Source organism: Ictalurus furcatus, chromosome 3 (assembly GCF_023375685.1).
Source record: "Ictalurus furcatus strain D&B chromosome 3, Billie_1.0, whole genome shotgun sequence".
Taxonomy (NCBI): domain Eukaryota; kingdom Metazoa; phylum Chordata; class Actinopteri; order Siluriformes; family Ictaluridae; genus Ictalurus; species Ictalurus furcatus.
In genome coordinates, this window is record NC_071257.1 from 1,051,793 (window position 1) to 1,064,683 (window position 12,891).

The following is a 12,891-nucleotide window of genomic DNA, read 5'->3' on the forward strand; positions in this document are numbered from 1 at the left end:
AATAGCATAGGGACACGTTGGCTTAGCGCGTTTGCCTCGCACCTCCAGGGTTGTGGGTTTGAATCCCTCAGGGGGTTTCCTCCGGGTACACCGGTTTCCTCCTCCAGTCCAAAGACACGCATCGTAAGCCGATTGGCATTTCCAAATTGTCCGTAGCGGGTGAATGTGTGTGCGATTGTGCCCTGCGATGACTTGGCACCCCCTCCATCGTGTCCCCCAACTCGTACCCCGAGTCCCCTTGGATATGCTCCAGTCTCCCTGTGACCCTGTGTAGGATAAGCGCTACAGAAAAATTCTGTAGTGACTCTACACTAAAGTCTTTTTTAGTTTTAGATTATATGGAGGGTCCGCCCATACAAGTCCCTGTCACTGATCGGTTACCATAGAAACGATAAAGCACTAGGAGTGCGTTAACATAAACCCGTGTTATTTATTTAGTGCGGTTGCACAAGGCTCTCGACACTAATGCTTCCGATGAAACTTAGTATCTCGACTCGTAAGAACAGAAGGGTGAGACTGCGCGTGGTGATCGATGATGCGCGTGACCCGGAGACAAATGGGCTGCGGTCCCTTTAAGAGCGAAAGCGCGCTCCCGCCTGTGACCTTTCCTGTATTGTTGCTCTCGGCGAGATCGAGTGAGGAGCTGCGGAGGAGCAAAACCGGTCCGTGTAGGGATTGTTTTTGTTTACTGCGTTTCCTGAAAGGAGCTCAGAACTCTGACATGGAGCAGAGTGATGTGTTGATCGCAGTGTTTCGATGAGAGGGTGAGTGAAGCCATTCGTGCGGTGTATTAGGCGCAAATCCCGCAAATCCCGCAAATCCCTTTCTCCATGTTGGTAAAAAAGAAAAAGGGATGGATGATAAGAAAAAAAAGAAAAGAAAAGAAAAGAAAGAAAGAAGAAAATCTGTCTGAGCGTGCACGTGAAGTATGGCTTATCTATAATATGAGTCTATATTATAAGCTATATAGATATATATATATATATATATATATATATATATATATATATATATATATATATATTTGTATAACATAGTGCTTGTGTAAATAAGAGTACAGCATGGTGGTCTTATTTGGCTAATCCTGATAATAGTCGAACCCATTTTGAGTGAACCTGCCTGTGTATTCAGTAGATGATTTACTGCTCCATCTCCTTTATTTTATACCCCACTAATCAAACCTCAATATAACAAGACAGATCCTCAAAAAGTCCAAATGCACCTGATGGCAGGTGTACGGAAGACCCTGTGACGATGGATCGAGTTATCATACAGACACAATGTCCAGTTACAGTCTAAATATCCACCCGGTGCCTCAGCTTTTCTCCTCTCACACCTGCTGTATCCTCAGGAGGAGGGGAATCCGGTGTGTCAGAGACGACTCCGTTTCTGACGGATGGATATCAGACACTCTATAGTCCCGCGGAGACCTGAAGCGTCTAAAAATACCGCCCTTTGAGCCCCTGTGATTAGAGCCGGGCTTTAAATATAGGAGGGCGACGAGGCGCAGGACGAGTTCGAGCGTGCCCTTCGAGCAAGTAAACAAGCCTTAGTAAACAGACTCGAGTCAGCTTTCCATCGTTCAACCTTTCCGTTGATGAGATATGGGTGTGAGCGGATGATATTTTAACAGCTTGTGTTAGGCCGGGTTGAGATCTGCTGAAAATGTCAAATGGCAATCATGTGCAGATCGATCAATAGCAGTCAATAGCAGTCTCTCTGAGAAGCGCTTGGCCCAGTCTGGGTGAGCGTAACGTTCTATAGGAGATGTTACGCGTTCTGTTTTGCGCGGTGAAGAACAAAATACGCAATATTTTAATTTGACCGTCTTACATTTGCGTCTTCAGTTTGAAGCTGATCTCCAAATCTGATCAGTTTTACCGGAAATTATATATTTAAAAAAAAATTACAGTCCATAGTTACAAAATGTGGGAGGTGTGGCCTAGCAAAGGGGAGGAGTCACAACCAAATGGACTGCATCTGGTTGCCTAAGATGGCTGCACTGTTTAGCGACACCGTGAAGCGTACAGTAGGTCATGTTTATAGATTATAGTAACGCACACCGTGTCCTAAACCGTGTCGGAACGAACTGGACTTGTTCGAGTTGCGGATATTTATGGAAAAGGTTTTGGGTGTGATGCATTTCTATTTCTTGTTACCTGTATTAACATTGTCGCTCCAGTGAACAAACAAAAAAAAAGTGAAGAAGCAAACATGAGACACAAAAACATGACTCGGTTGATCGACTGCGTTTGGGGTAGAGGGGTAGACAATTTTATCGCGCATGGAAACATTCTTTTAATTGACTGTCCTGTATCTGTGTAACATGGGACATTTTTATATTCAAGTCAGTTCGAAAGTAATAAAATAAATGACCGATGGAATGGTACAGCCGATAAAATCTCTTTTTGAGACCAGCCGTTTTTTAATTCTCAAATGATTTTTGATTGATTGATTGATTGATTGATTGATTGTTCAGTAGAGATGTCGAACAAAGTACAAGCATATTTTAGCACTGTCCTACTTGTAGTTTAAAACGAGCTTTTAACTAAGAGAGCGTTCATTTCGTCTAACTTAGCAGCTGCTGTTTTGTCTCCAAGGGACGCAGTTAGAAGACATCCCGTCTACAATCGTCTCTCAGCCAGCCGTACAGAAAAGAAAGAAAAAAAAACAGCCTGAAAAATGGAGGACAAGAGGAAGAAGAGGAGTCCCAAAGTGTCTCTTCCCCAACCACCACCTCCTCCGGTGAACCCGCGCAAACTCCCCGTCCTCCCGGCCAGCAAGAGCGCCAGCTTCTCCCTGGGTCTCCCCCAACCGCCGTCGCCTAAACCCCGGGGCAAGTACAAGAGGTCTGTAGGAGCCATGGGGACGGCCAAAGAAGTGCTCACTGTACCCGTGCTCCCTCCCAAGGCCACGAGGTTTGTACGAGAACCGCTAAGTCCGCTCTCACGGGACGTTTCTTTATCAGTGAGAAAAATCGAAATCTTCATGAGACTGATCTCTTCATCTGAATAACAAAATATTCACACATTTTGCTTCATTTCAAATAAAATTGCGTTGAAATGCACGTACTTCGTGTATTCACACGTATTTTCCTGCACGCTGTTGACTCAGTTAGTGTTCATGCATGCAATATGAATCATTTTCATGCAAAAAGAAACATGTTTTTGGAGTTAAATACCGTATTCTTTATGAATTAAATCCAAATAATTGGGCGAATGACTGAAGAAAAACAGTAAAGAAATATCATTTGACAGTTTTTGACTGTGGCCTTAACGCCGGTCGCTATGGCGATTGTGGTCATGACATATTCACGTTATTATTTAAAAACGAGTATGAACAAATGCTAAAATAATCATCGGTAACTATCACAGCCATTTTAAACTCGCTCTAATATGAAATATTTACTAAGAAAAGGTTGTTTCGAGCTTCTGTGACGTTGATTGTAGGTGTTTGGAGCGCTGTGTCTGGCATGAGGGATTGCATCGTTCGGGTTTCGTAGCAGAGATGTGATTAATGTCTGTCGCTGATGAGAATGGTTTTATAGCTTTGTACATAAACTGCTCCGAGGAGAGAAGAAGGTCATTGCACTTTGTGTGTAGAATTTCTTTTCACCACTGACTCCGATCCTGTCATTAAACTGCGATTTCTCACTGTGATTTGCGGGCTGTGGTGGAGACAGCCGGCCTCACAGAGAGAAACCCCGAGCGCCTCAGCCGGCCGGCCCCAGCCGGGTCGCCCAGTCCTCGTCTCCTCTACAGCACTCGTTCCTCACTGACGTCTCGGACGTGAGAGAGATGGAGGGAGGACTGCTCAACCTGCTCAACGACTTCCACTCAGGAAAACTGCAGGCCTTCGGTGACACGCACTCTCTCTCTCACACACACACACACACACACACTGTTCACTCAGGATGCACATTTGCATGTGTGTGAAGGTGTGTAGGTGACTCTCTCTCTCTCTCTCTCTCTCTCTCTCTCCTCAGGTAAGGTGTGTTCATTTGAGCAGCTCGAGCACATCCGGGAGATGCAGGAGAAACTGGCTCGCCTTCACTTCAGCCTGGACAGCCATGTGGAGGAGCTCTCTGAGGACCAGAGGAAAAGCGCTTCAGACCGCAACCTGGAGCACCTGCTCTCGAACGTAACACACACACACACACACACACACACACACACACACACACACACACCTGTAACAGTGCGCTCACATGAACTAAATTCTTCCTCTAACAACCACTTTTGCATACATTTACATACAGTCAACTCAGCATGAGTGTGCACAAATGTCTTAAGCAAAACTGGACAAAAATGAAACACACACCATTTTCACAAAGCCTTGGGTTGGTGTCTAAGGCTTTTTTTTTTATAAAGCTTTTTTCAGTTTTTAATAAATAATAATCGCCAACTTGATTTATTTAGCGCCATTCGTACATTTAAAATGCAGCTCGCGTTGCTTCACAGTGGGCAGTAAAAAAAGATTTAAAAAAAAAAAACCAACAAAGAAATCTGTCAAAAATAAAATAAAAGACAAATAATAATAATGTAATAAACAATAGCAGTGACAAAGAAAAAAATAGTAACTATTTAAAATATGATATATAATATAGTAATAATAATAATAGATTTTCGTTTTATTACTGCCAATAAAAGTAACAGAAGTTAGAAAAGCTAGGTAAGTACCTAACATGGTAGCTCCTAGCTACTTTAGCAATGTTTAAAGTGCATGATGAAATGATCACACACTGCCTCAGGTGTCGTTTGGTGCAGTATTATTGTGGAGATGAATTTGGCTTTCTGTGTTGAGTGTTAACGTCCAAGTGCTTCTCTGTGTGTGATGAGTAATAACTCTGGTAAATGTAAGAAAGGTGTGAAAAGCCTCTCTGGTTTATCAAAGCCACAGATAACAGGGATGCTCGGTCACTAGGGTAACATTTCTGCCTTTTTATTTCAGCGCGCACACACACACACACACACACACACACTATTATTAGCACTCAGGACGCTTTGTTGTGAATTCATTTTCCCCATCACTTAAATTCATCTACTCATTTCCTCTTTAACCTTTAGTCTAAGCTCATTAAGCACAACCCCCCCCCCCCCCTCACTCTCTCACTCTCTCTCTCTCTCTCTCTCTCTCTCCACAGCTGGAAGAGCTCAGCAGCTCCATGTATCCTTTCTGCAAAGTTAATCACAACGGTGTTCACCACATTGGTTTTATGTCGGTCTAAATGCTTCCCGATGCCTTAACGGATTTGAGCCGGATCCCTACCGGGCGATCTGACCCTCCTCAAAGACTTTCCATCCTTTGCCAGAGCCTAAAATAATAAGTATTTTACATCAGCACCATGAAATATGCTCCAGAGATGTTGTTTATGGAGTCGCTTTTGTGCCAAAAACATTAATCTGCAAGCAAAATATTAACTGCCACAATCTAATAGTAGCTGTCATGCGAATTATAGGAATAATAATAAGAAGAAGAAGAATTTAAGGTATTGTCAGTTATTTTGGTGCAGGAGGCGGAGGCGGAGCTTTCAGACTTTCAAACAGGACACACCTCCTTGTTGTGATTGGCTGTATGTTAGTGGAACTATTGAAGGTGGAATTTCTCCGCTAAGCCGATATTTTATTAAAACTTCCAGAGTTTACAATAAGCATAGGATGTTTATTTTTTAAATAATTTTTGAGAAAATTACTCACATCCGTTTATTTTATTTCTGTTTTGTTTGTGAATTTCATGCTTTTTTTTTTTTTTTTTTTCATGACTTTGGAACATTCTTTACAAATGTGAATATACTCGTCCCAGATTCTGATACTTAATGCGCACGCACTTTGAACGCCGTTACTCACGGAGGTCAAGATCTTCTCACTGGAGTGAAAACGGTTTTGTTTAAATCGGTTAGTGCCAAGCAAACAAGATAAGCATGCAAGATGGCCGACGCGCTGTGTTGGTTATTTGTAATGTCGATGAAATAGAGGTTCTCTGCGGGACTTGCCGTGTCATACAGAAGGTGCGCGTTTCATTATTACAACATAACTAGGAATTTTTTTTAAGTGTACATTTCATTTAATTCTTAGAATTTGTATTTGCAGTGTGCGTTGTTGGTATTTTGCCTGTTAATTTTGCTTGTTTTTGGTGTAAAATTGACTGCATATTAGCTCTAATTACGCATTAAATAATTATCCCATCCCGCTATGTCGGGATCTTGACTTGATATCCTGGATAGGGAGGGACAGGGTTACTGATTACATTTCGAAGTGTACAAAGTGTCTATTGAAGATTACAATCTTTGGTATACCTGGTTAGAAACACACTGTAACTTATTTACCCTGAGCTCAACTTTTAACACGATGAAAAGACCCAGTCTGAAAAATAAAGCTTCCAGGAAGGTCGTAGAGCACGTTCAGCTTTCCAGTGCAGACGTGAAAGCGCAATTTCGAAGACTCGTCATGTGATGCAGCTCGAAATATGAACTAGAGCCATTATGCGGTTCCTTAATGCACTTTCTCCAGACAGAAGTTACACTTGGCAGAGAATCAGGATTTATCCAAGGCCTCCGATCCCTGACACTGAGAGCAAAGCAAAGCAATCTGCTGGCATCCTGGAGCTGCTGAGGTCATTGCTACATCTCCGTCAGCTAAGCTAAAACTACGGCGGAGAAGCGGACCGCAAAACGTGAAGCTGCAGAGGCACTGAGCACAAAAACCGATAGCGATTCCTTGATTTTTAACAAAAAAAAAATGTAACTGACACCCTTTGCTTTGAGCTTTAAAACACTGTGAGTTCTGGATATCCCCTTTGTATTGGTTTGATGGTACTTTGAATTTTCTAAAGGTTATTGATTACATATCCTTGTGTGTTTTCATGGGGAATATTCTGAAGAGGAATAAGATGGAGCCATTAAAAACATGATTTAGCATGTGCTCTTTTATATATATATAAAAAAAATCAAATATATTTGCATGAATTGGCAGGGAACTTCAACTTCTGTGGCGCTTCAGTATGCCGAGATTACGTCCATATATCCGAACCATATATCTGTTTAGGTTTAATGTTTCTTGAGGCATGGATGAAATCCATGACCGGATAAATGGCCTACATTTGTTTTGGATTTACGTATTGATTCAGCAGGCACTTGATTTTTTTCCCCTCAAGTGAGACAGGATCCAATACAGGCACACAGCTTCAGAATCTTGCTCAAGACTACAACAGTGCCATTTGAACTCACAACCTCTTGGTGTCTAGCACAGCGCCATAACCGCTGAGTTAGCACCGCAAAAGTTCATCTTAATCACTAGTTGGAGATTCGCTCAGGACCGTTTGAGGTGGTGCCTCGTCAACTTGCTGCACGAAAAAAGAGTATTTTATTTCGAGAAATGGACTTAAAGGAATAGTTCGGCCCACGGTTTAAAAATGAATATTGCCCAGAACAAAGAAATCAAATTCTGTTTCGTGTGAAATCCTTTCCTATAGACTTTACTCACTCTGATGTACGATTTATATGACATCTATAAGTCTAGAAACATGAATGAAAGCTTCTAATGCAGCTGAAAGCTGGAGACGGCCATCTTGGACAACCCGAATGCGTTTTTTTCGATAGCGACATTTGGTTCCGCTCCACTCCCAGTCTCGTCCTCCTCCTCGTGTCTTGAAGTCTGAATTGTAGCAGACGATAATATAGCATGTATTTACAGGGGGGAAAAAATAGTCTGAGGTAGAGCTCTATAACTTGTTAGCTACTTTAGCGTCGTAACCCTCAAAGACCTTAAACACCAAATGTGTCTTGACTGATTTGCTTCATCTGGGTCAGGGGGAAGATTATGTACATTGGATTTTTTTTTTTTGTGAGATTGTTCCTTTAAACTGAAACATATTCAAAGGTTCAGACATATGGTTGGATATTAATAGCATGCAGTAGCTTATCAGTCAGGTTTAGAAAACTAAGCACTATTTTACTAATGTAGAGTACAGAGAAATTATTGCTAGTCAACAAACACAAGGGAAAATAAGTCATTTTCTAAATGGTTTATTTATAGAAATTGTAGTAGCTTTTTATTCAGTTGAGGTACAATTAGCTAAACTACTAGTCTGCCTGAATTCTCCTTTAGCCAAGGACATTTTTAGTCACACTTGAGCTATGTTTATTTATTTATTTTTATTTTTTTTTTATTTTTTTGACAGGCTAAACAGTATCTGGCAGTCAAGATACTTTGAAGATACTCAAGAAATTCATACCTTTGTTTTAGGCTTTGCTAAATGTTGAAGGATTATTCTGTTGTTACTGCTATTAAGTAAGATGTGTGTATTTCTTTAATCAGTTAGCTCTGAAGTAGTTTACATTTTGAAATGAAAAATAAAATTGACTTAATACAGAAAGCTGTGTTTTCTCTTTAAATGTTGCTATAGATTTCCCTCTTCCAGTGGAGTAAGTTATCCTGTGTCCAAAACGCTAGCAAAAAATCCTGTCAGAAATTCTCTCGGGCTAGCTCATCTTAGCCGGGTGACTAACTTGCTATATAACTAGTTGTGAATATTATAAACATTTATGAACGCTACTTTATACAAATATATCTTGTCAGAAATCTTGTAAGTTAAGTGTATTCTAGCTAGCAATTGGTGTATATTACTTAGAAATTCTTTCATAAATCTTGTTAGGTTAGATTGTGATTGCTAGCTAGTGTTAGCAGTGAAGTTTACGAAAGGTCCTGTCAGAAATCCTGTCAGGTTAGCTAACAAATAAAAATATGTGTAAAATGCTCGAAATACAATGAATAATTATTAATGATGTTTATTAATTTTAATATTAATAAAGATGAAAATTGATCAGAATTCTTATTTTTATTACTACATCCTCTGAGAATTCCTGCCACGTAAGCTCATGCTAGCTAGCTAGCTAGTGCTGGTCGTGTCAGACATCCTGTCACCTTATGCTAGCTAACTAAAATTGAAATAGAAAAAATAAAACCGAGAAAAAGTAGTCGCGAAAATTGGAACTTGAAAGAGATAATATGAAACGTAAATAGAAAAAGTAACATTTATTTTTGGCACAAATTTTCCTGCACATATTTTTAGCTATTTTAGCACCTTGCATTGCAAACAATCACGTTAACAGTGATATTAAAGTGTTTTAAAAGTGCTTGATTTATAATATTCTATTGTTTTATACAAGTTTAATATTAATTAAAAACAAAAACAAAAAAATTATGAGGCGAGTAACGATTTCTCTCCAATCCTCTAGGGGGCGCAAAAACTACAAGATCAGCTCGACAGTTGCACAAAGCGAAGAAATGAACGGGTTTTTGTTGCTACGTAACGTCGCATCTCAAATGGTTACGACCCGCCTACACAAGCGCACTATCTAGGGTATTCAATAACGTCTTCTGTAGGCTACACAGTAGTACACTATATGTCGAATACGGCGCTATTTGGGATTGAGCCTGGGAAATCGCTTACAACAACAGAGCGTTCAAAAACTTAGTGATGTTTTAAGAATAGGAATAATGGGTAGACAGGAATGGATAAATAATATGATATACTTCCAGGTAGGTTTAAGGTTAGCGTGAGGTAAAATCTTTGCATTAATGAATTAGTTTCCCAATTAGGTATGGCTTTAGCTCTGTTCATTCATGAAGCATAATATAGCTAGCTAGCTTGCCCAAGCAGATTGTTTACTTCCGGTTGGCATCTTCATTCTGGTACATGATGATTTGTGTGTTTCAGGCGCGGTGTCGCGGATATTTGATGAGGAGAGAACTAAAGTGTGTCCAGGCTGAGTATGAGGACATAGTGAGGGAGCTGGAGGGAGGTGTGGAGCACCTGAGCTGGAGAGGACAGTTCATACCTAAACCTCACTTCACTGACGCTGTAAAGTTCATTACACACCATTCTGAGTTGCCATTTAATGATTAAAAAGGGGGCGGGGCTTGTTCTGCAGTGTGTCCTGTACAGCCTAGTAAACTGAAGTGGCCAAAAATTAAATGTACACAATCCCCCACCCCACCCCACCCTTAACTCAAATTTGTCTGATTAACCTGATCAGACGTCTGGTTCCTGAATAGATTAGGAAAGGTTATAGCCTCTTAACATGTTACCACGAGTTTCTTCTTCGATTATTTTGGTACCTTTTCTGCCCAAGACATGATCTTGTCCTCAACGGAATCTCTATTACAACAACTCAAGTAAATAATGTACAAAGACTAAACCCTGTGCTACGTGGGAGTCTTTCTGATTTGATGTCTTATTTAACTCGTCAGGACACGGACGGCGCCTTTTTCAGGTATCCTCAGCCGAAGATCCGGATCCAGGAATGTCCCGAGGACGTGGAGAAAGAGAAGGAGCGAGCGGGTGATGAAACACCTTGCCTTCAGTCAGAGGTCCTGGTTCCTGAGAGGGACGCAGAACCGAGTTGTGGCGCAGAGGGAGACTGCAGAGAGACCAGCGTACCATCGGGGGGCGATACGGAGCGAGAGGGTGAAGCTGCAGAGGGCGCTCTGCAGATGAGCGACAGCATACTGCAGCATAGTGAGCGTTAGTGTTAGTATATCAGCATGCTTACACACTTGCATAGCAAACTTGTACATGAGCAAGTATACTACCGCTGAACACGCTTTCTGGTGCACAGCTGCATACTGTACATACTAGCATCCTACTTGCTGTACGTGTAGTATACACGTGTAGTATACACTATCTGCATACTAGCACACTGCTTGATAAAGTAGCACCTCACCTGCGTAATAGCACACCTCTTGTAATCCTAGCGCATACTAGTACAGTAGCACAGTTGCATATTTAGATATTAGTACACTAGCTTGCTTGCATACTAACATACTAGCATATTATAAAACCACCACACTTGCCTACTAGCACACCAGTCCACTACTTGCATGCTAATATATTTGTGCATTTCCGTGCTGTAGTATACTTGCACACTATACATACTACCACTGTACTACCTCACAGCACATGTGTGGAAATGCACACTCGTTTAATAGTACTCTAATATAGGAAAAGAGTACACTTGCATAAAAGAAACAAAACATACAATCAGCGGTGTGTGTGTGTGTGTGTGTGTGTCTTTGTTTCTGGTTTCTGGCAGCTCCCCCAATGCACACTCTGCTGAAAGGTGTAGCACACACTCCAGAAGCTCTGAAGCAGCACAGAAACACTCTGGCCATGGAGCTGCTGTGGATCCAACAGGCCATCGCCAGCAGGAAGAAAGTACGCATTGGACATGAAATTTTAGTATTATTATTATTATGACATTTTCGATTGTTTATATGAACTGAAGTGATGGAATATTACTCTGCTCTCATTGTCTTGGTCTTGAGGAATCAGTGTCCAGTTAAAGACTTGCACTTAAACATCAAACAGGCGAAGCAAATTTCGGGAACTTTCCGTTTCGGAAAACTATAGCGAGTGTATAAAGAGATATGTTTCAAGCCCACTCAAACTCTCCCGTTCAAAATCACCAAAATAATAATAATAATAATAATAATAATAATCTCCATCTTGCTGGGAATGTGAACCGTTATACTCTCCTTTGATTTCTGCTCAGTGCACCAGAGTTTATGAGATTATATTACCGAAAGCGCAATACGTGACGGAACCTGAACGTTGCTCGAGAAAAGTTAAACGCAGTTTGTTTGGCGAGTTTTCACGGACACGCACCGGAGCGGGAGAGCCCCGCTCTGCTAATTACAGCGGCGTGGCCTGTGCGAACCCGGTGGTGCCGTTAATCGCTCGCTCGTCGAATCGTAGCACAGCGTTGGGCTCTGTCCATCATTACGCGTTGGAATATTGACCATCGAGCGCAGGGTAACTTGCTATCCTCTGAGGAAGGAAGCAGCAGTAGAAACAGTAAAAAAAAAAAAAAAAGTCCCAATTCGCCTTCTTATACTATGCGGTAAAAGTACGTGTACGCTTTTTTTTTTTCTTTCATTTTGAAGAAAAGTACATTCTTTTGAATGTGTGGCAAAAGAGTATGCGAGTACTCAGACATACTAACATTCTCCTGGTGTTAAGACGTAAAGCTCGCCAATATAGCAGAAAACGTTACCCTAAAGTTACCGCTTTACCTCTGGCCGTTACAAAGCACTGGAGCACTGAAACCGGAGACTCCTTCCGTAAACGATAAATAAACTTCACCGTATCACGTAATCTGTTTACGTGGAGCGTCCGCCGTACAAGTCCCTGTGAATGAGCCGTTTCTAGATTATAGGAACGATAAGTGCGTTAATATAACCTTGTGATTTGCATTAATCGACACCTTCTGACCAATCACAATCCAGAATTTGACAGAGCTGATGATTAGCTGCATTAACGTAGAGTTTCTAAATCAGACACTATTTTTTTAGTGCATCATGTTGTTCTTGTGTGTCGTGTGTCGTGTGTGTGTGTGTGTTTTGTATTTTAGTATCTGACCCTGAAGCAGAAGATGGAAACATCGTAGCGATAAAGCACCTGGGAATGCTGAAAGAGTGGACACTTGAGTGTTTAGTGGCTTCACGAGTGAAGGTTTAATTGGACATGAATGCGACCTTCTTATTGACCTTCTTCAACGTGTTCTCCTGTCACCTTCTTATTTCTGATGGAAATGCCGGGGGGCGGGGGGGATAAAAGCGTTGAAGAAAGCACAATATCAAGAACTTAAAGGCCTTTTTTTATATCGAGCCGTGTCGCTGTTCCTGTTGATTTTGTTTATTTGTATTGATTTTTTTTTTTTTTAAATCTTTAATAAATGCTATTTATTTTCAACACGCCTTATGTGTAGTGAGAATTCCAGTCTTCCATTGGAGGTTTTTTTTTTTTTTTTTGTGAGTAAAATCCGGAATGTGTGCTCCCCTTTGCAACAGATTTACGGCTGTCTGTCGTGTACACGGTGTGTGCGGCTCGCGA

The 12,891-nt window shown here is 41.2% G+C and overlaps 2 protein-coding genes across 5 annotated transcripts; both read left to right on the plus strand.

The window, feature by feature from the left end:
* The first annotated feature begins 408 nt into the window (after window positions 1–408).
* Window positions 409–8,373, plus strand: ccdc28b (coiled-coil domain containing 28B). Of its 3 annotated transcripts, none has more exons than XM_053620276.1 (6): window positions 409–764; window positions 2,601–2,918; window positions 3,683–3,858; window positions 3,986–4,140; window positions 5,144–5,166; window positions 6,510–8,373. In XM_053620276.1, exons 2-6 carry the CDS (start codon window positions 2,683–2,685, stop codon window positions 6,562–6,564), a joined length of 645 nt encoding a protein of 214 aa, XP_053476251.1. In that variant the 5' UTR covers window positions 409–764; window positions 2,601–2,682; the 3' UTR covers window positions 6,565–8,373. The 3 variants fall into 3 exon arrangements, with proteins under 3 accessions (XP_053476251.1, XP_053476250.1, XP_053476253.1); XM_053620275.1 differs by having other exon boundaries at window positions 410–926; XM_053620278.1 differs by lacking the exon at window positions 409–764 and adding an exon at window positions 1,453–2,029.
* A 1,030-nt stretch (window positions 8,374–9,403) lies between these two features.
* On the plus strand, window positions 9,404–12,754 carry iqcc (IQ motif containing C). 2 transcript variants are annotated; one of them, XM_053620279.1, is made up of 5 exons: window positions 9,404–9,539; window positions 9,718–9,861; window positions 10,251–10,524; window positions 11,093–11,214; window positions 12,410–12,754. In XM_053620279.1, exons 1-5 carry the CDS (start codon window positions 9,498–9,500, stop codon window positions 12,443–12,445), a joined length of 618 nt encoding a protein of 205 aa, XP_053476254.1. In that variant the 5' UTR covers window positions 9,404–9,497; the 3' UTR covers window positions 12,446–12,754. The 2 variants fall into 2 exon arrangements, with proteins under 2 accessions (XP_053476254.1, XP_053476255.1); XM_053620280.1 differs by having other exon boundaries at window positions 10,251–10,518.
* Window positions 12,755–12,891: the final 137 nt, after the last annotated feature.

Excerpts from the sequence above, each read along its gene's own strand:
- ccdc28b (XM_053620276.1), top strand. The coding sequence starts at position 2,683 with ATGGAGGACAAGAGGAAGAAGAGGAGTCCCAAAGTGTCTCTTCCCCAA. Across the intron at positions 4,141-5,143 it reads TGGAGCACCTGCTCTCGAAC|CTGGAAGAGCTCAGCAGCTC; the intron begins GTAACACACACA and ends CTCTCTCCACAG. Across the intron at positions 5,167-6,509 it reads GAAGAGCTCAGCAGCTCCAT|ACAGAAGTTACACTTGGCAG; the intron begins GTATCCTTTCTG and ends CACTTTCTCCAG.
- iqcc (XM_053620279.1), top strand. The coding sequence starts at position 9,498 with ATGGGTAGACAGGAATGGATAAATAATATGATATACTTCCAG. Across the intron at positions 10,525-11,092 it reads CATACTGCAGCATAGTGAGC|CTCCCCCAATGCACACTCTG; the intron begins GTTAGTGTTAGT and ends GGTTTCTGGCAG. Across the intron at positions 11,215-12,409 it reads CCATCGCCAGCAGGAAGAAA|TATCTGACCCTGAAGCAGAA; the intron begins GTACGCATTGGA and ends TTTGTATTTTAG.